The sequence below is a fragment of the Rhipicephalus microplus genome, chromosome 8 (genome assembly GCF_043290135.1).
Source record: "Rhipicephalus microplus isolate Deutch F79 chromosome 8, USDA_Rmic, whole genome shotgun sequence".
NCBI classification, from domain to species: domain Eukaryota; kingdom Metazoa; phylum Arthropoda; class Arachnida; order Ixodida; family Ixodidae; genus Rhipicephalus; species Rhipicephalus microplus.
In genome coordinates this window covers 91,019,500-91,043,503 of record NC_134707.1, presented here as the reverse complement: position 1 = coordinate 91,043,503, position 24,004 = coordinate 91,019,500, and the positions used below count along the sequence as shown (strand labels likewise).

The window sequence follows — 24,004 nt, the reverse complement described above, 5'->3', positions numbered from 1 at the left end:
ACAAGACTCAGCGTTGGTGTACGCTGATCAGCGCCATTGCATCCGGAGTGGCAGCGCATCGAACCGGAGGAGTCAAGGCGCCAGCGGTTCACCGCTTTTTTTCTGTACGACCGCCCTGAGCAGATAATCGTACGCTGGTCCCTGTACGAACGCTAGGCGTCGAAGAATGTTCACGCAGCAGGTCGCAGAATTACTGCGCCGTGCTCGTCCTAAAATGGACGGTAATGTACCTCGAGCGCCACTACGCTTGCTGTAACCAAGTTCACTCAATGAACAGATTATGAACTTTACAAAGTACACTCTATTGAACATAAATTAACATACCCTATACAAAAACATTTCGTCATTTTCTTTCTTTAACTGTAATGCTGTGTGCTTCGAAATAATGTGCTGCGACTTTGACGCAACTGCAGACAATGCATCCTATTGCGTGACTCAAGGGAATATCTGTGTCTTCATTTTCATAGCTACCTCTCCCTCGAGTGAATAAGCTTGACTATAAAGGTCTGACGCTGTCAAGCTAGAGAGCGCGTGTGTGGAAAGAGTCCTTCCGTAGCCCTTAATCGAGCTTAGCGCTGTGACATCAAAGCTTGGCATACTTAAAATGTGCAAAACGCCCAAGCTCACCAAGACCAATCACCCAATCTTTATTTTTTCATGCGTTCTTTTTTAATTCTTGAACCATTCCCAGCCCCCCTCAGTTTTACCAATAACGCACGGCATTTCAAGTGTATAAGCCTGGTGATCTTGGTGTACTTGGCTAATCAGATTCATCATTCCATAAGGTGTATACAAGTATTTGACGGTACTTTCGAAAGCTTTCTCGGGTTCCATAATGTCATCGCCGATCAGCTTTAGTGCATGTAGAATCCACCACCACCAAAAATATATATAGTTCAATTTGCTGTCTAAAAGCTGTTTAAGATGCTCTCCTAAGTCTAACACGCGATCATTCTATCTTCATTAACAAGCCTTAGCCTACGTTGTTGCTCCTCTCAATGGTGTGTCTTCATGATCCATGAAGAGTAGGAACTCCAAGGTGAAGCGCTGAGTCGTCCATCTGGTGAAGAGTGAGCTGATGTGAGAAAACACAACTTTTCAACGTTTGAAGTTTGAGGATTCAATTGTAATCGATGGCAAATTGCTTTCTTTGCTCTAAAATTATTTTAGAACTATGTGATAACTATTAACCTATTGCTAAAAATAACAGAGCTGTTCCTCAATCCATTTCATTGCTCAAAATTGGTCGACTTCGTTTCATTATGTCATAAATAAAACTCACCAGCGCGGTTTGACCGAGGTTGTCGGTCCTCGCAGAATTGGGGGGTATGGCATAGTACGATCGCGCGGAAGTGTCCCATCCCGTCGAAATAATGGCGATGACGATGTCCACCATAAAAGTGCTGTGAAGAGAGAGAAACACAGGCATGAATAAAAGAATTACTTACGACATACTCTCTGAACACCCAATATACTAGAGAAACTGAGAAAGAACAGCACGGTTATGCAGCTATCCTCACCTCAGCTCCAAGTTAAGTTACGAAATGAATTCAAAAGGCATGAGAGGCCGTAGCATCAGAAGAACCATTGCTACAAAAGTGTCGGTTGCAAACACATCTTGGGCACTTCTCAACGCCGAGCTGGGTGCTACTTTTGTTGAACAAGCCTAAAGGCATTTTACGTGCAGCGTCATTTCACACCGATGTATGTGTGAGGCTATATCAATTGTGGGACAAGATTCAGCACAGGGACGATCTTCTATCCGTGATGCATTCAGATACTTTCAGGCGTAAGTGGCATTAGACGTATTCCAACACAAAATTTACCAAATATTCACCTAACCTTTCGTAATAGACGTAATTGCACCGTGGCGGGACGCTCCATTCGGAATATATTGGTACGTGCATTCAGGTAAACAAAGTGGAGTGGGCTATCCCCTCGAGTTCTTTACCAGCTTTACGCATGTGATCGAGTGTAGCCATGTTCCATCCTGACGACCGATGCATTGCCACTCAACAAACAGGTACCGCATCCTCTGCTACGCAGAATGATAGCCATCGCTCGGGCCAACTGTCCTATCATTTTTTATTAGCTATCATCGAGTGGTGTGTGCTAGCTTGCTTTTAGAGCAAGTCATCGCAATTCATTGCATTTATTTTATTATGGTCCTGGCCAGCGCACTGTCACCTGAGGAACATCTGATAGAAAGGTTAAAGTTCAGCACAACCCCAACGCACCACGATCCAAGTGCCTCCCAAGCGAGCGCCACGCGTGAAGGCACCAAAGCAGACAAGAAAAAACAAACCAGCAGTAGCCACCAGATATATGGGCCAACGGCCGAATTGAGACTGCTCCCAGCTTTCAACTAGTCGCAATAATCACCTTTTTAGCTTCACCAATGGCGGACGCCAACAACCACACCTGTAATCATCCAAACGCCCGCACCGGTAATCTATCAGCGGCGTCGCCAACCCACGCTGTTTTGTGGATCCGCTTGAGAAGATGTGCTCTCCGTTTCTATTGAAACTCGAACAGCAGCAAGCCTTTGCGTCGTCGAGTTATCACCATTGACAAGCGCGCGCATCCCCTGTGTAGCAGCTCTGCGCATATATGCGTGCCTATCCATGGTGACAAGTATATGGTGGGCACTACATAGACTATCGCGAAGGCTTGCCGCTTTTCGGATTTATTTTGACGGGGATAGTACATTACAAGGCTGGCTGGAGCATTACGAGCAAGTCGCTTCCTTGAACAACTGGTCAGGTGATAACAAACTTCGAAACGCTTTCCTTCACTTGTGGGCTCCTGTAGCCCTTGGTACGATCCAGGCAGCCTACTTCGGATCATACAACACCTTCAAGGGGTAGGCGTATAAAACGTGCCGAAAGGTAATGCGAAAAGAGCGAGCAGAGGTCTTGCTTCAAACTCGCCAACAGCATCCATAAAAGCCCTAACCAGCTTTAGTGAAGAAATGCAAAAATTCTTTTCCGCCACGCAGACGCGAACATGACTGATGACAGGAAGCTTCGTTATCAAAGGAGAGCCGTCAAAAAGAAACTTTTGCTTGCTTTCATTCGCAGCCTGCCGAAAAGTGTCGAGAAAATAATAAAGTGAGCCCCCACGAATGCAGTACTAGCGCAACTACCATGCTCCCCTGACTGACTCCAATGATCCCCATAGTAGCACCGCAAAGTTGCTTCTAGGCACAATTCGTGCTCTTTTGTGTGATGAGCTGTGCAAGGTACTACCGGGTGCGAATCCGTTATTGAATCACTCGCTAACGTTGTACGAGAGGAGGATCAGCAAGCTCTACGAACACTTGATTCCACCGATACATCATCACTAACATCACTACATATCCCGGAGAATTCAGGCAGGACCAACCCGGTGGCAACGCGATAGCTCCACATCCGCACATCGCATACCATCTAGCCCACCCCACCATGGGCGCCATCTTCTAATTGTTCTGTAACGTAGCAGCAAACCGTACCACGAAATACCGACGTTTTGAGGAGCACAGATTGACTACCTAGTTGTTCCCACTGCTACGAACCTGACCACCCATCACGACACTGCCCCTTAGGCAGACTGGCCTTCGCAGTTACATCATCGCCCTCCCCCCTACCCCGTCGATTCAGGCCTGTATCCCTCCACTCTCGCTGCTTGCTGTCACCCTATAGTAGGTACTCGGTAGGCAGGTCACTCATCCCCCGTAAAGAACACTAACACTAGCGACGTCGAGAGGTGATGCCGCTCACGAGTGGACACAGGAAAACGATCCAGTTACACCGCCGCAACGTGCTAACTCTACTGAAGCCAGCACCCTGAAGCATCTCGGTATTACGACGACTCGACTGTATTTCGTAGCGTTTTGCTAAGAGGCTTTCAAATTGACAAGCTGTGACCCCAAATCGAAATACAGGAGAATCAGTTATCTATAGACATGGATGCTGCCCATCGAATGCTGACTTAGAAGTAACCTTTGAAGAACGTCCCGTAGTCCGACTGGTCTACAAAGGGGCCGACTACTGTGTAGCAAGCGAATGATTCTTTAGTATTTAGATTCTTTAGAGTTAAAACCCTAGGGTACGGCCCTCAGATACGCACTGCAGGGAGTCACCCATAACCCCTACTTGACAATGCACAATGTGTGTGACTGTCACGGCGAGCATACAACAGTGCTTTCGCGACGTGATAAAGGGGGCGGGCTTGCTGAACGAAAACGAAACAGTGATCGTCTCGCAGATGAAAACCAGGTCATAGACGAAAAACAGCCCGCATCAGTGTAGAGACGTCCTCACCACGCCCCATTCACCATCTTTACCGATCGAGTAAGCATCCCGCAAAATGCGTGCGTTATGGCACTCGTCGAAAGCGATGTGCCCTCAAATGGTGATATGAACGTGGAAACAACGCTACAGCTACTTCTTGATCACAAAGTTTGCGTCCCACATGGGGTCATCTACCTACGTCAAGGCTGTGTTATTGGACTGTTCTAGCGCGGAACAAAAACCCCTCCAGAAGGCCACGCTGATTACTTTAATGAAAAAAAATTGACTACAAAGTACGCGACGCCCTAGTGCTCTCTGATTCCTCACAATCAGCACCGTTGACAGCAACCTAGGAGGTGAACTTTGACATTAACCCCGACATGCCACAACTCAAAGAAAGAAGGTAAGTCGCGTCCTTTTGGCATATAAGGAATGTTTTCCATAGACGTTGAAGATCCGAAAAATGCCGCTAGCGAAGAATTGCATGATTACAGATAATTCAGCTTATCTGATCCGATGAGGTTCCAACCGCATTCAAGTTCGAGAACGCTATGCAAGTCAACAGAGGTTAAGGTGATCTTCCGCGACAAAGGAAGCTGAACCAACTAATGTACTCGGCTGCAGAACCGCAGGTCGCGGGATCAAATACCGTCTGCGGCGGCTGCATTTCCGATGGAGGCGGAAATGTTGTGGGTCCGTGTGCTCAGATTTGGGTGCACGCTAAAGAACCCCAGGTGTTCGAAATTTCCGGAGCTCTCCACTACGGCGCCTCTTATATTCGTATGGTAATTTTCGGAAGTTGAAGCCCACAAATCAATCAAATCAATCGAAGCTGAAGCAATCTTTTAAACAAATTGATTATTAGCATATAAGGACACTTTGATCTTTGCTGAATTACAAAAGTGATGGGAGAGTTCTCAAAAGTGAATGCAAATAGCACTGTTTGGTGAAAAAACAGCAGCTTTCACCGCCGGGCTTCTTCAGACGCCGAGCGAACACGGTGAGGTCATTTTGAGTATGCTACGTCATGTACAACAACTGCACTGCTGAAGTGTGGCCTCTTCGATAAGTTCCGGCAATGGCACGTCATGGGTTAGCCACACGGAGGGCGTAGTTAAAGCTAACAAAGAGCACTTGCTGAGTGCCAGGGAATACGAAGATGACGTAAGTTTCCATGCCCACACTTTCAGCGCACTCGTGGTGTGTAGCTTGAGAAGCTTTTTTTGCGCCTGTTCTAAAGCTCCTGCTGCTACAACCGCGTAAATAATTATGGCATCGCTAACGACGATGACGGTCCTTCCGAAACACGAAGTTTGATTTTTTTCTAAAATCCCTTCATTTACCCTTTCATCTTCTTCGTGGTGCTTGTAAAAAAAAAGACGGCACTTCATGCTTCTCAATCAATAAGTGGCCACTAGACAGCACCGCCAAGAAGGATGTCTACGCTCTCACTGCCAATAATCGGCGATACGTTGCACCGACTGTTAGGCGCCACATTCATTTCCTCCGTGGACTTCAGGAGCCGGTACTGTAACAACGAAATGGACGAGAGGCACCGTAAAATGACTAGTTTCGTCACACCACTTGGACATTACGTGTTCATAGTTATGCCGTTCACATAGACGTATAAGGTGGGGGGGGCAAGAGAGCGTGAGCCCCCCCCCACCCCACTACTGAAAAAAGTTAGAGGGAGGGGGCTGAACCCTCCCCACTTTCGACAGTGGTTCCTCTTGGCTGCATGCTGTGGTAACTAACAAATTAAGCGTAGTTTTTCATTACAACAGTAATCACAGAATGATGATTTTACGGGAAAATGGAATTGTTACGAGGCTATACTACAGCATAGGGAAATTTTGCCAACATTTCTGCTGTGAAGATTTTTCTTGTAGGCTCCTATATAATTATAGATATTCCGCCTGACGAGTGAAGTAGGTTTGCACCCCTCCTCGCGAAAGAGTTGGTGCGCCACAGGCCGTTCGGGCTATGCTCAGCACCGTAATATTCCAGCCTGTCGTGGTAATGCCACCTAGATAATTTCAGGCATATTATGTCTGCCACGGGCTCTGACGTCACTGCGTTTAAAATGGTGTGTCTCACTTCACAGACGTGCCTACGCTTTCCCTTGCCGCTTGAGAGACATGGAAGCTCGACGAACGTTTTCGTGGCGTGTTGGTGGGCTTGTCGGCTACTCTAAAAGACCGTCTTTTGCTGTGTCGGTGAAGTGCAGAGTGTATATGTGATGCGTTGTGTGCACTGGTTATTCCCAATCTATATGGCTCCAAATCCGAACGGTTGGGCTAATCTGCATGGTGAACCACCACGGCAAAGGGACCGAAGCTTCGAGTATTCCCGTTTCCAAAGGACAACAGAAGAAGGTAATGGGAGCAATTCGTTCGTCAAGCTGACGTTCACACCCGTTTTCTTCCTGACCCGAAGGTACGTGTGCCCTTACTACCCATTCCCAAGTCGTTCCAATGGCCCCGTCTACACCATGTTTCATTCTCGCTCTAAAATAATGGTGTCATGTGTGCTTCTTTCTTGTTGGCGTAAGCCCTGGCATTAATTTAATAAACGCGCGTGGCAGTACCTTTTCAGAAAAGGCACTTTTCCTTCAGCGTTGGTAAAAATTTTGCTATTAGCGATTAGCACACGGAATTGTTACACCTTTGTTTCCTTCATTAAGAGAAACAAAACGAATGCTGTAGCATTACTTAGTGCGTCGGTTTTGAGCATAGTATTTTCTTGCCAGTGTACGTAAAAGTTTATTGCGATATTAAAATTTCGCGCCAGTAATGTGAGCACCTTAGCCTAGTATGTTTCCTTGAAATTCAGATGCGCGTAGACACATACGGTAAAAAGCTTTCGTAATTGATTTTCAGGTTTGTGAGCTCTACTTCAAGCCAAAATGTTTAAAAAACCACTACAAAAATATACCGGTCCAAGAACTTGTGGTGCCATATAAGCCCGCCTGGGGGCTACACGATTTATTATACACCCAGCGCTAACATTTTTTCCTAGGCCCTAAGTTATATGTCCGACTACACACAGTTGCCAGAAGGGCAGAGCGAGAGAGAAAAAAAGCGCTCCTGCTTTCGGTCACAAGAGAAGTTTGTGAAAAGAAGCATTTTCTTTCTTCTTTCATTTGCCATCGTCCTGATATTGTGCTGAATAACACACTTTTGACAGCAGCACACATTTTTTCTTCTAAAACTACATGTACACGAAGAGACAGATGTTCTAAATAGTACAAATGGACTTGAATAACCTTTGCAACTGAGTAGAAACAGTTTTTCACCATGCTCTAGATAGTGTGTGGTTGTGTGTATGTGTAAAAGATAGAAAATGAATGACATTTACTCTATTTATTTCGTCCCTTTGTTGGTTCATCAAGTTTTGCTCTAAGGTATCGACCACACGTTCTCTTGCTCACAATCTTTGACTGCATCATGGAAGAAATGTCTCACAGGTGACTATTCAAATGCTTTCAAGCGCAATACATTACTGAAAGAAGCGCGATGTGACCCAAATGGCCGAATGAAACTGTTAAGCACGTAAAATTTGCCTTGAACGCTTTATCCTTTAATGGGAGGCGATAGCGGCAATGGAATAAGAGCCTCCCGTATGCACTCGCTCGGGCAACGCGAGTGACGTCACGGCGGCAGTGAGCAGGCCTGGCGATATTTTTCTGGGCAACGTTGGTCATTAACGCAGTGTTATTTGGTTTGAAATCAAAGACATAAATCGTGTATCTCAATGACGTTGTTGTTCTTGCATCCACCTTAGACGAGTGCCTTCCCTGGTTGCAGATAGTACAACATACAAGTAAGGCGTCTGGACTTACTTCGAAACAGCACAAAGGTCGCTTCGCCTCCGAAGAGCTCTTTTTTTAGGCTACGTATTGAGGCGCAAAAGCATCCGCCTCGATTACATGAAATTGGCAGCCATACAAGTTTCCCAACACCCCCTGACAAAAGAGTTGTCGGCACAGTCTTGCACACCTTTGCATTTTACAGGCGTTTCGTACGAGACTTTTCAAGGATCGCCGAGCTTTTCAACGACCTCACAAGAGCCAACGTGCACTTCATGAGGCAGAAGCCCCAGAATGATTTTTTTGTGTGTGTGAACAACAAAATTGGGTGCAGTCGTCGTAAATACTAGGCCACTTCGATGGAAGCGCTGACAGATAGGTCCATACAGATGCAAATGGCGTGGAACTCGGAAAAGACCTGAATGATGTTTCAGAGGAAGCACAGCCTCGAGTAAACCACCACCTATGCAAACAAGTCTCTATCAAAAGCTGCAATTCCCATCGAGAGAAAAGGAACGGCTTGATCTCAGTTGAGCAGTCAGGAAATTTTGGCCGCATCTGTACGGGAAGCACTTCAAGGTCTTCACGACATCACGGTCTGTGTTGATTTGCTACGAGACACATCAGGTCATCTCGCTCTTTGACCCGTGAGTTCCGGCACGTTTGCGATCGACCTTCGTGCTGAGTTTAGTCTACATGGCGTACTTCAACACCTTGAAGGTAACAGCATTTCACCGCCAAAGACGCTCTGGCGCTCGGTTTTTTTTTTTTTTGGTGTGCCTGTAGAACAACCTGCTTGTAGAGAACAGAACAACCTACCTACAAGTGCTTTTAGTCACTGTATGGCAAAAAAATTTGGAGGAGTTTCACGACGAAGTGACATCAGCACATCTGTGAGTTAACTAGTATACTGCGGCAAACTCAAGGAAAATACAACTGACCCGGCTCGAGCATGGATGTCGCACACTGTGTATAAACTCGCCATTTTTGTCCATGTCAAAAAACGCTGCAGAGAAGGCCCGCAGGCTTCCTGAAACGAAACAAAGCACTGCAGTGGAGAAGCCATTCAAGAAAATCGGAATGGATTTGCTTGGTGCTTTTTTGACTTCAGGCTTTAGAATAAAGTGGATAGTGGTAGAAAAAGACTACCTTACAATGTACGTGGGGACCACGGCAACACATTCTTGCCACACGGGCGAAGGTACCAGCTTCTTCGCGAAGAACCTTGTTGTGTCCCATGGCGCACTTATGCTCATTATCACCGACAAGAGTGCGGCCTTCACCGCATGCAGCAGATTTCATGCTTAAACCGAAAGCATAATCGGAAAAGCACAGCCTACCACCCACAGACAATCGGCCTGAAGAAGCGCTTGAATAAGGCCCTCGCCGACGTGCTTGCCATATACGTTGACGTCGGGTACAAAGCTTGGGATGGAGGCTTCCCGTACGTCTTGTTCGCGTACAACACTGCATCGCAGGAGATACGCAGATGACTCCTTTCGAGTTGGTCTTCGGCCGCTCAGTCACCACCATGCTGGATGCAACGTCACCTCGGGTATAATACGGGAGCACTCGTACAGATGTCACCGGATTCTTTCAACGTGCCGAGGGAAACCGCCAGCATGCTCGAAAACGTGTCAAAATCAGCAACACGTGGACACTCTACTTTTCAAACAAGGATGGCGAGGCCGACTGTACGCGCCCAGTGACCGCGTTCTTGTATGGACCCTTATTCGCCGCCGGGTTCTCAATGAAGAACTCCAGCGCCTCAAAAACATTTTTTGAGCATTAGCAGACTGACATTTTCCTCAAGGTACTCTCACTTGGCCGTTGCAATTTTCTTCGTTTGCTTCTGCTGCGGTCTTTTCGATTCACGAGGATGCACTTTTTCACGGAGGGACAATGCCATGTGCATTTGGGAAAAGCGAAGTGGGCTGGGCAATGTTATTGAGTTCTGTACCAGCGTCGCGCATGCGATCGAGTGTAATTATGCGCCGTCCTGATGCCCGATGTGTAGCTGTGTCACGAAGAGATAACGGATCTCGCATCCACCCAACGCAGTCTGGGAGCCACCGTTTAGGCACCCTCTCCTTTTTTTCGCCCTCGCCAAGCGGTGCCCGTTAAGTGGCTTTCGGGTGCGAGTATGAGCGCAATAAATTACATTTAACTAATTACGGTCGTGGTCTGCCTCTCCTATGGTCTATGCACTATCCAGTCCACCATCACGTACGTGACAATATCTACCCGCACTGATTGCAAAATTTTGTGAGGCCAAGTGAGCAGCTAAATCAGCCAGGCCATTTGAACTTATATAAACAAGAGAAACCACGTCTTTTTGCTCGAACTTGTCTTCCCTCAGTCAAATATTGACTGCTATTCAAATTGTAAGTCAAGGTAAAAGCAGATATATACACGCATTAAGTTGATGTTGCACTCATTTTCACTTTAAAATCTTAAAACAGAGATATACACTCATTCGCTTGATGTCGCACTTATTTAGATTTTAGATTTATCCGCTTACAAGCTCCCCTTACGTATACGTATTTTCCCAGCATAGATTGGAAGGCTCTCCATTGAACCAAGTCACTCAGATACATTCAGAGTTCAACTATCCTTAGTGTCACTCTGACTAAGTCCATCTGAATAAAATCGGTTGCTTTTGAATTCTAGTATGCTTCGTTGAGGACGCCTTTGGTGAGTCGAAGACTGCGAATGCTTCTCGAAGCTAACTATTCATGTGTGCGAGTCTAAGTGAGCCGTACTTCAGTAGTGTTTTTCGCGAAGATTACCTGTTGAGTAGAAAACTCCTATGTCTGACTATATAGGACTGATCGCGAAGCAAAGTGTGGGTAATTCTGATTGACTTTCATTTATTTGGGCGTATATGCGTTCAAAAAATGTTTGATTACGCCAGAATAGCTTAGTCCGACTAACATGGTTATGCATGATTATAAACCATTGAGAGAGTAAAGAGGATAGCCCTCTTCTAAAAGTATGTGAATGAACACGTTCACTTAGGTTCGTGTACGACTAATTTTGAAAGTTTTCATGCATAAAGTTTGGTGCCAATAAATGTGCATTAGATTTAAGCTACTCGTAGCATTAACCGTCAGCACACCACACAGTAATCTGATCATCATGGCCATTGTTATTCATCCATCTCCACACAGTACTCAAATGGGATAAAATTTACCTTGATTTTTCAATTTCACCTGAAGTCATATATTAATGTCACTTCTAGTTCCTCACCAACTTTTTTTATGTTCGTGCCATTCGGTCCACGTTTCCTATACATTGGTATAGGAAACGTGGACACTATATATTACTGAAGAACCATTCGGAGAAATAAGTTGTTAGACAGATTATCTATGGTACATAACAGTTTAACTTGGTGTTTTTATTTTTACGCCCTTTTTTACAAACTTTTCGCGTGTGTCATTCGAAGTGTTACTGCAGTGAGAGCGTTGGCTTTGCAATCAGACTTGTGTACTTCTTCTTACGTGCTGTGTGGTCTTTCGATTACCTCGCAATGTTGGTTAGGCTTTAAAATAGAGACGAACTTCAAAGTCTAGAAATTCAGATGAGGGGAGGACTTTACTTACTTTGTCACGTTAGCGACTACCGCTTTGACGGTGGGCATAATTCGGTCGCTATATTGATAAAGACCAAAGGCGAAGACGGTCTTCGCTGTCCGGTCCGAGGCCTGCATCCCTTTCAATTTCTGCACACGTAAATTTGACATTAAACAACCACTACTACACCATGAAACACAGCAGACTGTTAAGCTTGTCTAAAAATTATGAAGTGCTTATTAGTGAAAATATTAACATAGAACATGTTACAGAGCAACTGTAAATATATATCTAATGGTGTAAAAAACGTAAAGCATACATGTGCATGTTTTTATAACAAAAACATTCCGTAGACATTAAATGTTCTTTCTTCCTTGCAGAAGGAGCAACGACGCTTTGACTTCAGTGCACTTACAGAGCCGAGACTAAGATACGGAAAAAATGAAGACACACGTATCCTCATCATAACTGAAGTTTTCAACCCACTTGCTAGAGCGTCACAATGTTAGTAAATTCACAGTTATATCAATCCCATTGTCAGGTTATCGAACAACATCCGCGGACTTCATGTGCAGCTCTTACGCTTTCGTTACTAATTATTGCTATTTACCGTGATAATGATTCTTACTGTATTAGTGGAATAATAGTGAAACAATCATGGCAACGATGCATTCATGGCAGCAAAGTAGTTATTGTAGATTTGTAATTAAGCCATGCGTATTAACTAGCGATATGCTCTGAACATGTTTTTAAATTATCCGCTTCTTTCGAATCTTATTAGTCTCAGCTGAAACACAGCAAATTGAAAACCTTATAATTATTATGCAAGAGATGGTGCGAAATGTAAAACAACCCTCTGTGATGCGCCTACTGGTCTGAGAGCTTTGCCATGGCAATTTTCCAGCGCATGCTTCGCTAACCTTCGCACTTTTATATCTCTAAAAAACATGCCACTGCTACTGTTAGTGATTTAATGGTCAATATATTTATGGGACTGACCATAACTTCATACATGAAAAAGGCAAAGTGTTTTTCTCAACACTAATTCAGTGGCTTAAGCATGGTGCATTTCATGGTTTTACGTGCGACTGCAAAACTCACACTCAAACGAACAGCGGGTAAAAACAAAACTGCCGGAGTGGTAAACTCTTGTTTCCGTTAAGTGTAAAGTGACATGGGCAAGTAGTAATACTGTTCAAAAAACAACTTATACTTGCTTCACTTCCTAAAGAACACATATATAAAGAAATATTGTTACGGGGAATAAAGTATACACTGGTGAGCAAATGCGTACTGGCGAATATACTGGCGAGCTAATGCGTACGACGCTACTGCAGTCCGAGCACGTTCCCGTTCAGCACTTCGTCCTCGTCATCCTCAGGCATCTACTTAGCCCGTGACATTACCCGCCGGTGGCAGAAGCACCGTCCCGGTGCGATCAATTCTGGAGGCGTGAGAAGTATGGTTTAAGCCGTGAGACGTGCACTATATGGGTCGGGGCTGAAGCTGGTACTGACGTGGTGCGGAGTGGCGCTATCTTATAGGTCACGCTGGTGACCTTGCGTATGACGCGGTAGGGGCCAACGTAACGCGACATTAGTTTTTCGCTGAGACCAACACGACATGATGGTAACCACAGCAAGACGAGTGACCCCGGAGAGTACTGTACGTCGCGGTGCCGGCGATCGTAAGCACTGTTTTGGTTAAGCTGCGAAGCACATAAACGATCCTGGGCGACTTAGTGGGCGATGTCAGCTCGGGCCAGGGCATCACGAGCATAAGCAGTCGATGAGGGGGCGTCAGATTGGAGCATGGTGTCCATGGGCAAAGGCGGGTCATAACCAAACAGTAGGTAAAAAGGTGAAAATCCAGCTGTATCATGACGTGAACTGTTGTATGCGAAGGTATCGAAAGGCAAATGGATGTCCCAATCTTTGTGATTCTTAGAGACGTACATTGCTAACATTGTCGTCAGGGTACGGTTGAGGCGTTCCGTGAGGCCGTTGGTTTGCGGATGGTACGCTGTAGTGAACTTGTGGTGGGTAGAGCAGGATCGCAGGAGCTCGTCGACTACTTTAGATAGAAAACAGCTGCCGCGGTCGGTGATCAACTGACGAGGAGCACCATGACGCAGAATGATGTCATGAAGAAGGAAATCGGCTACATCAGTAGCGCAGCTGGCGGGGAGGGCGCGTGTAACGGCATACCGCGTTGCGTAGTCGGTAGCAATAGCAATCCACTTATTACCAGTGGCCGACACGGAAAAGGGTCCTAGAAGATCGAGGCCGACTCGGAAAAATGGCTCATCTGGTACTTCAATGGGCTGGAGGGTACCAGGAGGTTTCAGAGCAGGTGTCTTGCGGCGCTGGCAGAGGTCGCATGCCGCAACGTACTGTCGCACATAACGGTAGAGGCCAGGCCAAAAGAATCGGCGGTGAATGCGGTCATACGTGCGTGACACCCCTAGGTGTCCAGCGGAGGGGGCATCATGCAGCTGGGCCAAAACGTCTGAGCGAAGATGCACAGGAACAACGAGTAAAAGCTCAGCACCATCAGGGCAGGTGTCGTAGCGGTGCAAGATGTCGTTGTGAAGAACGAACAGTTGTAAGGAGTGGTCAGGGTGGGGAGAGTGCAGACCATTGATAATAGCACGAAAAGAGGGGTCGCGGCGTTGTTCAGCAGCTATGTCAGTGAAGTCGGTAATTGCAAGAACGAGGGCCTCTTGCTCATCTTCCCTCGTGTCAGGGGGATCAACTGGGGAACGGGACAAGCAGTCGGTATCCTTGTGAAGTTGTCCGGATTTATAGGATACGGAAAAAGTGTACTCTTGTAAGCGCAGCGCCCAGCGAACAAGGCGTACCGTAGGGTCCTTGAGTGAGGAGAGCCAGCAAAGCGCATGGTGGTCGGTAATAACTGAGAATGGTCGGCCATACAGGTACGGTCGGAATTTCGCAATGGCCCAGACGAGAGCTAAGCACTCGCGTTCTGTGATGGAATAATTTTGTTCCGAGCGCGACAACAGTCGGCTTACATACGCGACGACGCGGTGCATACCTTGTTGCCGCTGTGCGAGCACTGCGCCTATGCCGTGGCCACTGGCGTCAGTACGAAGCTCCGTGGTGGCAGATGGGTCGAAGTGTGCTAGGACTGGTGGATTGGTGAGAATGTCAACGAGCGACGAGAAGGCGTTTGCTTGCTGTTGGCCACAGGTGAATGCGATATCCGTTTTGAGGAGGCAGGTTAGAGGACGGGCTACTTCAGCAAACTTCTCGACAAAACGACGGAAATAGGAGCACAGCCCCAGAAAACGTCGGACCTCCTTGGCTGAGCGGGGTGTGGGGAAGTCGCGAACTGCTCGGACTTTTGCAGGGTCTGGTTGAAAGCCCACAGCGTTAACAAGATGGCCGAGTACGCAGATTTGGCGTTGTCCAAAGCGGCATTTGGACGAGTTAGGTTGCAAGTTGGCACGTCGAAAAACATCAAGCACTGCGGACAGACGGGTAAGATGGTCGTCGAAAGTAGTTGAAAAAACAATAACGTCGTCAAGACAGCAGAGGCAGATGGTACACTTTATGCCTCGAAGGAGAGAGCCCATCATGCGCTCAAATGTCGCGGGGGCATTGCATAATCCAAAAGGCATCTGCTTGAACTGATAAAGTCTATCAGGAGTCACGAAGGCCGTCTTCTCTCTGTCTTTGTCGTCCACAGCGATCTGCCAGTAGCCTGAGCGAAGGTCTATTGAAGAGAAATATTTGGCACCGTGCAAGCAATCGAGTGCATCATCTATGCGCGGTAGGAGATAGACATCTTTCTTGGTAATATGGTTGAGATGGTGATAATCAACACAATCTCCAGCTATTGTCCTTCTTTTTACCAAGTACAACGGGTGAGGACCAGGGACTAGATGAGGGTTCGATTATGCCCTTATCAAGCATTTTATCGACTTCTCGCTGTATAATAGCACGCTCCGGAGCCGACACACGGTAGGGTCATTGCCGAATGGGTCGAGCGTCACCGGTGTCGATGCGATGGGTTACCACGGATGTCTGGCCCAAATTACGGTCGCCGAAGTCAAAGATGTCGTGATAAGAAGCAAGCACACGGCAAAAAGCAAAGACTTGTTCAGAGGTGAGCTTGTCAGATAGCATTGGCTTGAAAAGGTCGGAACAGGAACGAGACGAGAACGACGTTGATGAAAAATCGGGTGGCGAATCGGTGGTTAGAGCGGAAACTGTGTGGTCGATAAGTGGTGTAAGATGCGCAAGTGGCATGCCGCGAGGAATAACTTGCGCTGAGAGGCCGAAATTGAGGACGGGAAACGAAGTTCGGTTGTCCTTAACGGTAACCACCGTGTAGGGGAGTGCAACATTGCGTGTCATGGCGACGTCAGAAATTGGGGCAGCAACATAATTACCATCGGGTACTGCAGGATATGGCGAGAGTTGGACTTGGACTGCAGCTTGCGGCGGAAGTCTAAGGAAATCGACAGAGCGTAGACGAGGTGGGCTGGTAGAGACGGTCTCCGAAAAGGATGGTAGTTCGAGCCGAAGAAGACCTTTGGAACAGTCAATGAGTGCAGCATGTGAAGTCAGAAAGTCGATTCCAAGGATGAGGTCAAGAGGGCAATTTTCTAGTACAGCGAACAGAACTGAAGTTTGATGCTCAGAAATTGTTAATCGCGCAGTGCACATTTCAAGCACAGCAGGAGTACTCCCATCCGCTGTACGAACGGTAGGTGCAATCGCAGGCGTCAGAACTTTTTGGAGGCGGCGGTGGAGGCGTCAGAACTTTTTGGAGGCGGCGGTGGAGGTCTGAGCTTATCACAGATATTTGTGCACCGGTATCAATAAGAGCAGTTATAGGTAAACCATCAACGAGAATTGTAAAGAGGTTGCACCGCTAGTCAGGAGTAATCAGAAGATTCGCAGTCCGAAACGTGTATGCAGCGTCACCTCCGGGGGGCTGCACCGGCTAGTTTTCTGAGCGAGGGTTGTAGGGAGACCGAGAACGGCGGGGTTGGGGCGAGCGGGACTGACGACGCACGGGCGATGGCGAGCGGCTGGTCCGACGTTCTGGATTATGCTCTGCACCTGTCTCAGCACGGTAGGACGGGGCATAAGGTGCACGTTCAGAGCGAGGCCGCCAATCATAGAAGCTCGGTTGAGGTGATGAGGTCCAACGGCTGCGGCAATGGCGAGCTTTGTGTCCTATCCGATGGCACGTGAAACATATGGGCCGATCATCATGAGTGCGCCATTCAGCTGGGTTTCGTCGTGGCGCGAACGTGCGGTTCGGAGTGGCAGCCGCAACGACTGGAGCTGAGCTGGAAGTAGCAGGGGCATTTGATGAGGTGGCGAAATGCCCATATTCGCGATCTCTTGGCGAACCACGGCCTGTATCATTGAAACAGCATCGAGGTTGTGTTCTGGCGCGCTGACGCTAGACATAGCGGGAGCCATAGCCTCGAGTTCCCGACGGACTATTCTGGTGACGTTTTCTGGCGCTGGTGGTTGGTTTAGTGTGGGCGAATCTTCGCAAGAAGACGTAGCCGCCGTGTTGGGAAGGCGGTCAAATCGGTGAACTATGCGCCTACTTTTTGCCTGTTCGAAGCGACGACGTGCTTCGATGACCGACTCCACCGTCGAGCAGTCCTTGCACAGGAGAAAATTGAAGGCGTCATCGGCAATTCCTTTCAGGATGTGTCCGACTTTGTCCTCGTCGAGCATGTCCCTGTCGGCCTTGCGGCACAAAGCCAACACGTCCTGGATGTACGCGATGTACGGCTCTGTCGATGTCTGGGCACGAGTCGCAAGCTCTTTCTTTGCGGCCACTTGACGTCCGATGGGTTTCCCAAATAGATAGCGCAATTTCTGCTTACAGAAGTCCCAGCTAGTGAACTCTTCTTGATGTGTCTCGTACCAGAGTTTTGCCATGCCATGCAAGTAGAAGATAATGTTCGCCAGCATAAGCGTCGGACTCCAATGGTTGCTGCTGCTGACGCGCTCATATTGAACCAGCCAGTCATCGGCGTCTATGCCACTTGTGCCGTTGAATGGACCTGGGTCACGAGGTTGCACCACAACGATCGGCTGCGGGGCTGACGGATCTTGTTGACATTGAGTAGCCTGGTCAGTCATCGTGGTAGCTGCGATGCGCCGTCCGCTGCGAAGATCCAGCTCGTTGGGCTGTATAGTGAGTGGTACCCCGCACCTTCGACCAATGATGTTACGGGGAATAAAGTATACACTGGTGAGCAAATGCGTACGGGCGAATATACTGGCGAGCTAATGCGTACGACGCTGCTGCAGTACGAGCACGTTCCCGATCAGCACTTCGTCGTCGTCATCCTCAGTCATCTACTTAGCCCGTGACAATATGACACTAAGCTCCCAATAAAGGCTCTACATCGCCATTTTGGCAACACATTACTAAATTAGAGCATACATGTCTGGCCTGTCCTTATTGGAAAATGATGAAGTACTTTTTGTGTGAAACAGCTCTCTTTATTTATTGGCATTGTAATACCGCCGCGACCGCGCCCCATATTGTTATCAAGCATACTCGAACTTAATATAAAATAACACGGCAGGATATCGTCGCTGAAATTCTTCCGAGGAGTGCCTAAGGCAATGCTTTATGTTCGGCGAATGTAACATAGTAAATGCAAAGGTGCTCTCCTAGCGCACGTCATTCGCCTATGCGACACGACAGATAAGAAACCTGTTTCTTGAAAGAAAATAGCGGAATTACGAGATTTTATACTCGTGCTTGCGTTTATAGTTCATGCTAAATAAGGCACCTAAATTTCAAAGAAACAAACTTTCATCCAGTCACTTAGTAGAGACGTCTAAAAAGCGAAGCTAACCATGTGGCACTTGTGTACATCTCCAGCTAGGTGGTCCCCTCTTGTAGCCGTCGGTCTCCTGTCTTGCAGCTTTTGATTGCTCTAATACATCTTTTGATAGATGCGTGTTTCAAACTTTAGGTTCGGCAATAGATCATATGAAGGTTTCAGGACGTTCAACAACACAACATCATCATCAGCAACTATTATTATTATTATTATTATTATTATTATTATTATTATTATTATTATTATTATTATTATTATTATTATTATTATTATTATTATTATTATTATTATTATTATTATTTTAGGGGCAAACATTTAAACACTTTCACTGCAGGTCTTGATCCTCTGTAGCCATATATTATGCGAAATCTGAAGGGGAACAATTGCAAGCGCGGAGATCTTTGAGGTCAAACATGCTAGCACTGCTTCTTAGTTGTGGTTTCGCACGCTGACGGGGCTGTTATTGTTCTCTACCTCCTGACTATACTTCCACAGGCATTCTTTTTTTTCATTTTCATATTTAACGCCATTACACGTGTAGCTACTGCCTTGCGAAAAACACACCACACAACTAGGAATCACTTAGATAATCTTGAAACCTTCTGTAATGATATACAGTTTTGTTTGTAGTACAACTAGACGGTAAATGCGTAATGTGCGAGGTCGTCGTTCGGTTTCACATCTCTCCACACATCTTCAAGGCGGTCGGCAGTCATCTTCCCTGTAAACATCGTGTGACTCTTAACGGAATCCGCATCACGTACCGCAATGACCGCTCGAGTTTGCATAAAGGCGTATTCGTAGTCCGCCTCAAAATAAAGCCCAGTCAGGAATCCGTAGTGCCTGATGCCCCGCCTCCTCAGGGCGTCCAGAGAGCCAGCCGCTTCATCGAGGTATTCCAGTGGAATAATTCTGCATTTCACAATGAATTAGGCTTTCGACAAGCCCTAGAAAAAAGTGGTATGTTCAAACAACGTAAACTAATAAGTTATTCGCGATTCTGCATTAAGTGATCACTGGTACTCCTTTTTGTAGAAGTTTTGGTACGTTAGAACTGCACACGTGATTCAAGTTCTACCTATGACGCACTCTGTTATGTTTGGGTATACTATCACAATATGGTGGGACTGGCAGTAGGAGTGTGAATCACAACGCTAGCGTTCGGGAACCTTATAGAGGTCTTAAAGGGATTTATGTTTAACATCAATTAAAATTAATGGACTTCGCCTGGCTAAGTAGTGTGTAGTACTCAGAGAAGATTCGCAGTAACAAAATTGAATGGTTACCAAGAGATGGTATATTCCGTCAAAAAACTTGGACACTTAGAGGAACTAAAATTAGGTTGCCAAGGATAAAATGGAATAAGCTCGCGAAGAATAAGGTGAATAGAAGATTATTAAAGCAGCCAATCCTCTAAACAGGCTCGTAATGATGTAATGGTTCGACTTCTGCCAACGACGCTCTCCCGCGTGCGATAAAAATTGTTCCTGAAAAGCCCGCGCGGCTATAGAGTAGAGTCTTGAAAAAAATGTTGCAATAGGATTCAGAGCTGCGATTTTTTCCGTGGCCCTCTTTTTGAGTGTTTCCCTGAGTACGACACACCCCTGTGTTCCTGGATAAAGATCCTTTGCTTTAAAACTGGGTTAACTGGAGGAACATGGAAGAGGCCTTTGTCCTGCAGTGGACGTAGTGAGGCTGATGATGATGATGATGATGATGATGATGATGATGATGATGCTTTAAAACCCACCACATTATGGTATATTCATGACGCCATTAACTGAAGGGAACTAACATGAACGCGACAGTGCAACTTGGGAGAGTGCCATTTTTTTTAAGTGTCACCAGCGTTAAAAATCTATAATGTGCCACTTACTGAAAGGAAAATGAAACCCCAAACTCTATATTGCTTCGTTTAGCGGCCACCTCTTGGAAAACGGTCCAGCTGCGGTTGCTGTGTCCGCTGACGTCAATTTGTCCACTTCTTGGGTACACGTTGGTGTAAAAGATGTAGTCGCAGTATTCTGACGGGTACATGTCTACAGATGTGGCGGTTTCACCTACTGTGCAGATGATTGCCTTCACTGCGAGTGAGAGACAGAAAGCACAAAATGGGCCTTTTGGGTGGAACTTTACAAGTTGATATGCACTTGACTACTGAACCTTCGTTCTGGAACTGAAATGACCAATAAGAAAGTGCGTCCACACATTGGACGCTTCGCTAATTGGTTGTTGTACAATGATGTTGCAATATTATCTGTAGACCACAAAAACCAACTAAGCTTTTTTATGGAATAACTGACACATGCCAAAACAGCTTGAAATCCTCGCATATATTATAGCTAAACCGCAAAATGTTAACAGCAGTAACACTAAACGGGAGTGTGGAAAGTGTCAGGCCCAAAATGGTATGAGCTGTCTCTGCTGGCATGTTAAGTTAGCAGGACTTTGTAGTGGACGAAATGTACCTAGACCATTTCTGTCTTTCTTCCTATAAACCACCTTCGTATGGGCGCTATCAGGGTTATACATTTATAATTCCATGTACAAAAACTGGCATACAGTATGGCGAACACCACTCACGGGTCATGGCAACAGTGATCTCAAATCCCAGCCATGTGCAACGTGAAACATTGCCATCTAGTCACGTACCCACATAAAATAACCCCTGGTGTAAGGAAAAGGTACAATGTGAGTCACAGTACACCTCAGCCGAAGAACAGTGATAATAGACTTCGCAAATCTTAAAACGAGAGCATTATAGGGCATATGTCACAGAAAACGGCGGGCCGACGTTGATGACGTTCTCGACGGTCGAAAAGCATCAATGAAAGCAAAGCGTGAAAATCATACGGTTCCTTGTACAACCAGGTAAGACTACAAATCTTTTTCGTGGCAAAAAACCTATAATGAAGCCGGGAATACGATCTGCGGCTTAACGCACCGCGGTACACAGCCGCCTTATTTTTCTTCTTCCGAAGTCACGCTCTACTCCGATTCTGTTCGTCGAGCCAAAGAGGGCGCTACAACGGCACAAGGTGGCGTCACGTAACGTGGCTTCACGCAAGAGTTGGTGACGTCACGTCACAATGTACAGCGAAATGTGACGTTATGCTTAGGAGATATGGCGATGTCGTCACGTGGTGATCTTCATTAAATCACTGATCCACGACGCTGAGACACGGTCACCACCGACGGTATAATTTCGTGATCGAGGAGGTATCTAAAGCTCCCGCCTTTTGGACAATGGCAGCTGGAGCCAGAACGATGCAGATACGCTTTCTGTTGACAGGCGGGTATTCTCCAGAAGACCCACTCTATGGCTTCAACTTCTTAGAAACAAGACCCTCAGGTCATTTCGGCGCAAAGGCCTTCTTGCGATTGCCTTCTTGCGAAAATGGCCATCCGCTTTTTAAGTCGGACATAGGTGCCTTGTGGTGAGATAAAGATCTTTACGGCACCAGCGATCAACAGGGAGGTCACTCAAGGCTTTCGGAGGTTGAATGCCGTACCAAAATCAATGAGAACAAAGTTTTTTTCTCTATTTTTCCAAGAAACAAGGCTGATAAAACAGTGATTTCAATTTCGGCGCTGTACCAGCTAGTTCTGCATATGTTTAGAATTCGAAGGGCACCTGTATATTTCAAATATTGAAATGAGATTTTGAATTGAAGCGCGTACGAAATCAATTCAAACACGCATTCAAAATTCATATGACATACAGCATAACTCAAGGGTCATCCATTCAGAGGCTTATATATGTTTCGCGAGCATAACCAAATAGCAGACTAAATTCACACAGACGCGTCAGTGTATGCGATTTCTGCACTTAAGATGCGGTTCGTGTTGAACACTTCAGTTGACTCACTTCAAAGGTGTTCTTCTTCGGGCAAAATAAGTGGCTTCCAACATAGTGCGATACGCAATTTTCTTTTGCTTTATTGTAACGACAAGTCCTAGGTGCGTAAGAAGCATTGCCTATATTGGTAAAAATACGTATTTCTGAACTCTAGTTGAATGTACTGAAGTTTTATTGAGCATACTGAACACGGGGGTACCTTGTTATCTCGTACTTTTGTCAACGTACTAGAATAATCTTGCCTTGTTTTGTCCAATGTAAGATATACGCCCTTTAAACATTGTAATAAGATGTTCTACGGACTGCATTACGCTTCCAACTTCCGCCATATAATTCGTCGGCCACTAGCTACAGCTTCTTAGGAGAAGAAAGCAGCCCTAATTATTTCTATAACGAGAATTCAGGCAGCAATAGAGCATAAGAATTTATTTCTACCTGGAGCCAGTGTTGTCGTAGTGCTTGGTGGCGTCGTTGTTGACGTCGTTGCAGGACTTGTCGTGGGGGACGGGCGTGCTGCGAATAGACATACACAGTTGCTCAATCAAGATAACGAAGTGTTTAGAGGACATCAGGAACTTGAACAGTACAATACGCGCATCTTACACATTCCTAATCCACTGGTGAAACGTCACGAGCTTCGGCGCTAAAAGATGGCCGTGTGTCTCTGTGTTCCACTAAAAGAGATGTCGAAAGACGATATAGGTGACCTACGTGAGATCTTGCGCCCTCCTGCAATATTATGAAGAAACGAATTTTTTTACAATGCAGAGCCACTGATAGGGGGCAGCATCAGGTCGTTTTTGTTAGAATCAATGTATATGAAACCTTGAGTAGCAGAGTAATGCCTTTTTTCTTTCCAACGCCGCTGCATACCATGCAGATCGGGGCAGCTAGTTGGCCTGTCGCAATGCCGAAAGCGGTCACCGCCCACTTGGAATCTCTAAAGCGACCATCGTGTCCTCTGCATCTTGCAAGCTGTGACCTGGTGCGTTTATTTGCTTCAGATTCATGCCTTTAAGCTTCGGCAACAAATTATTTTCGAGGACTCGACACCAATTTCTAAAGTCATACCGAAATAATCAATGCTTAATGCTTAGTGGAGCACTCCTTCAATCTCGAAGTACCTATATTAACGCGATAGCGTTAGCTCGTGTCGTAGACATTCCGCCGTAAGCGTCGGCACCACTGGTTGTGAGTGAAAGATCTTCCGTGAGTGAAAACTTGAGAAAAAAGCAAATAAAGTGAAGAATAAAATTTTCGGTCCCATTGAGGATCAAACTGCAGCCGTGCGCGTGGCAAGAAGGTGTTACTTGCAGCAGCTTCGCTACGGTGTTACTTGCAGCAGGTTCGGGAAAAAAGACTCTACATAAATGCCACGTATGTAGTGCAAAGAGTCTTCTTAACGCATTTTGTTATACAGGTGACATGATGAAAACTAGACCATTCGGCAATATATAGGCTCATATGGGAGGCCATCAAACTACGTCAAAAAATTCCGGGATAGTGCAGTCATCGCCGCTAAAAACACACAGGAACGAACATTCAACAAGCTCTAAAAATGGACAACTATGTCTATCTAGCGAAAAACATATCATGCCTTTCCAGAGGTGTTGATCAAGCAAACAGCAAACTCTAGGTAAT

General features: G+C 46.2%; 1 protein-coding gene across 1 annotated transcript in view; it reads right to left on the bottom strand.

Annotated features, from left to right (window-relative positions):
• Positions 1–1,009: 1,009 nt before the first annotated feature.
• LOC142768312 (uncharacterized) overlaps positions 1,010–24,004 on the bottom strand; it is a 63,430-nt gene continuing 40,435 nt past the window's right edge. The window contains exons 5-10 of the mRNA XM_075870280.1: positions 22,799–22,876; positions 20,381–20,588; positions 19,269–19,416; positions 11,682–11,800; positions 1,283–1,403; positions 1,010–1,075 (exon numbers count right to left, since the gene is read on the bottom strand). Of these exons, the coding sequence (XP_075726395.1) occupies positions 1,010–1,075; positions 1,283–1,403; positions 11,682–11,800; positions 19,269–19,416; positions 20,381–20,588; positions 22,799–22,876 (740 nt within the window). The remainder of the gene's footprint in view (positions 1,076–1,282; positions 1,404–11,681; positions 11,801–19,268; positions 19,417–20,380; positions 20,589–22,798; positions 22,877–24,004) is intronic.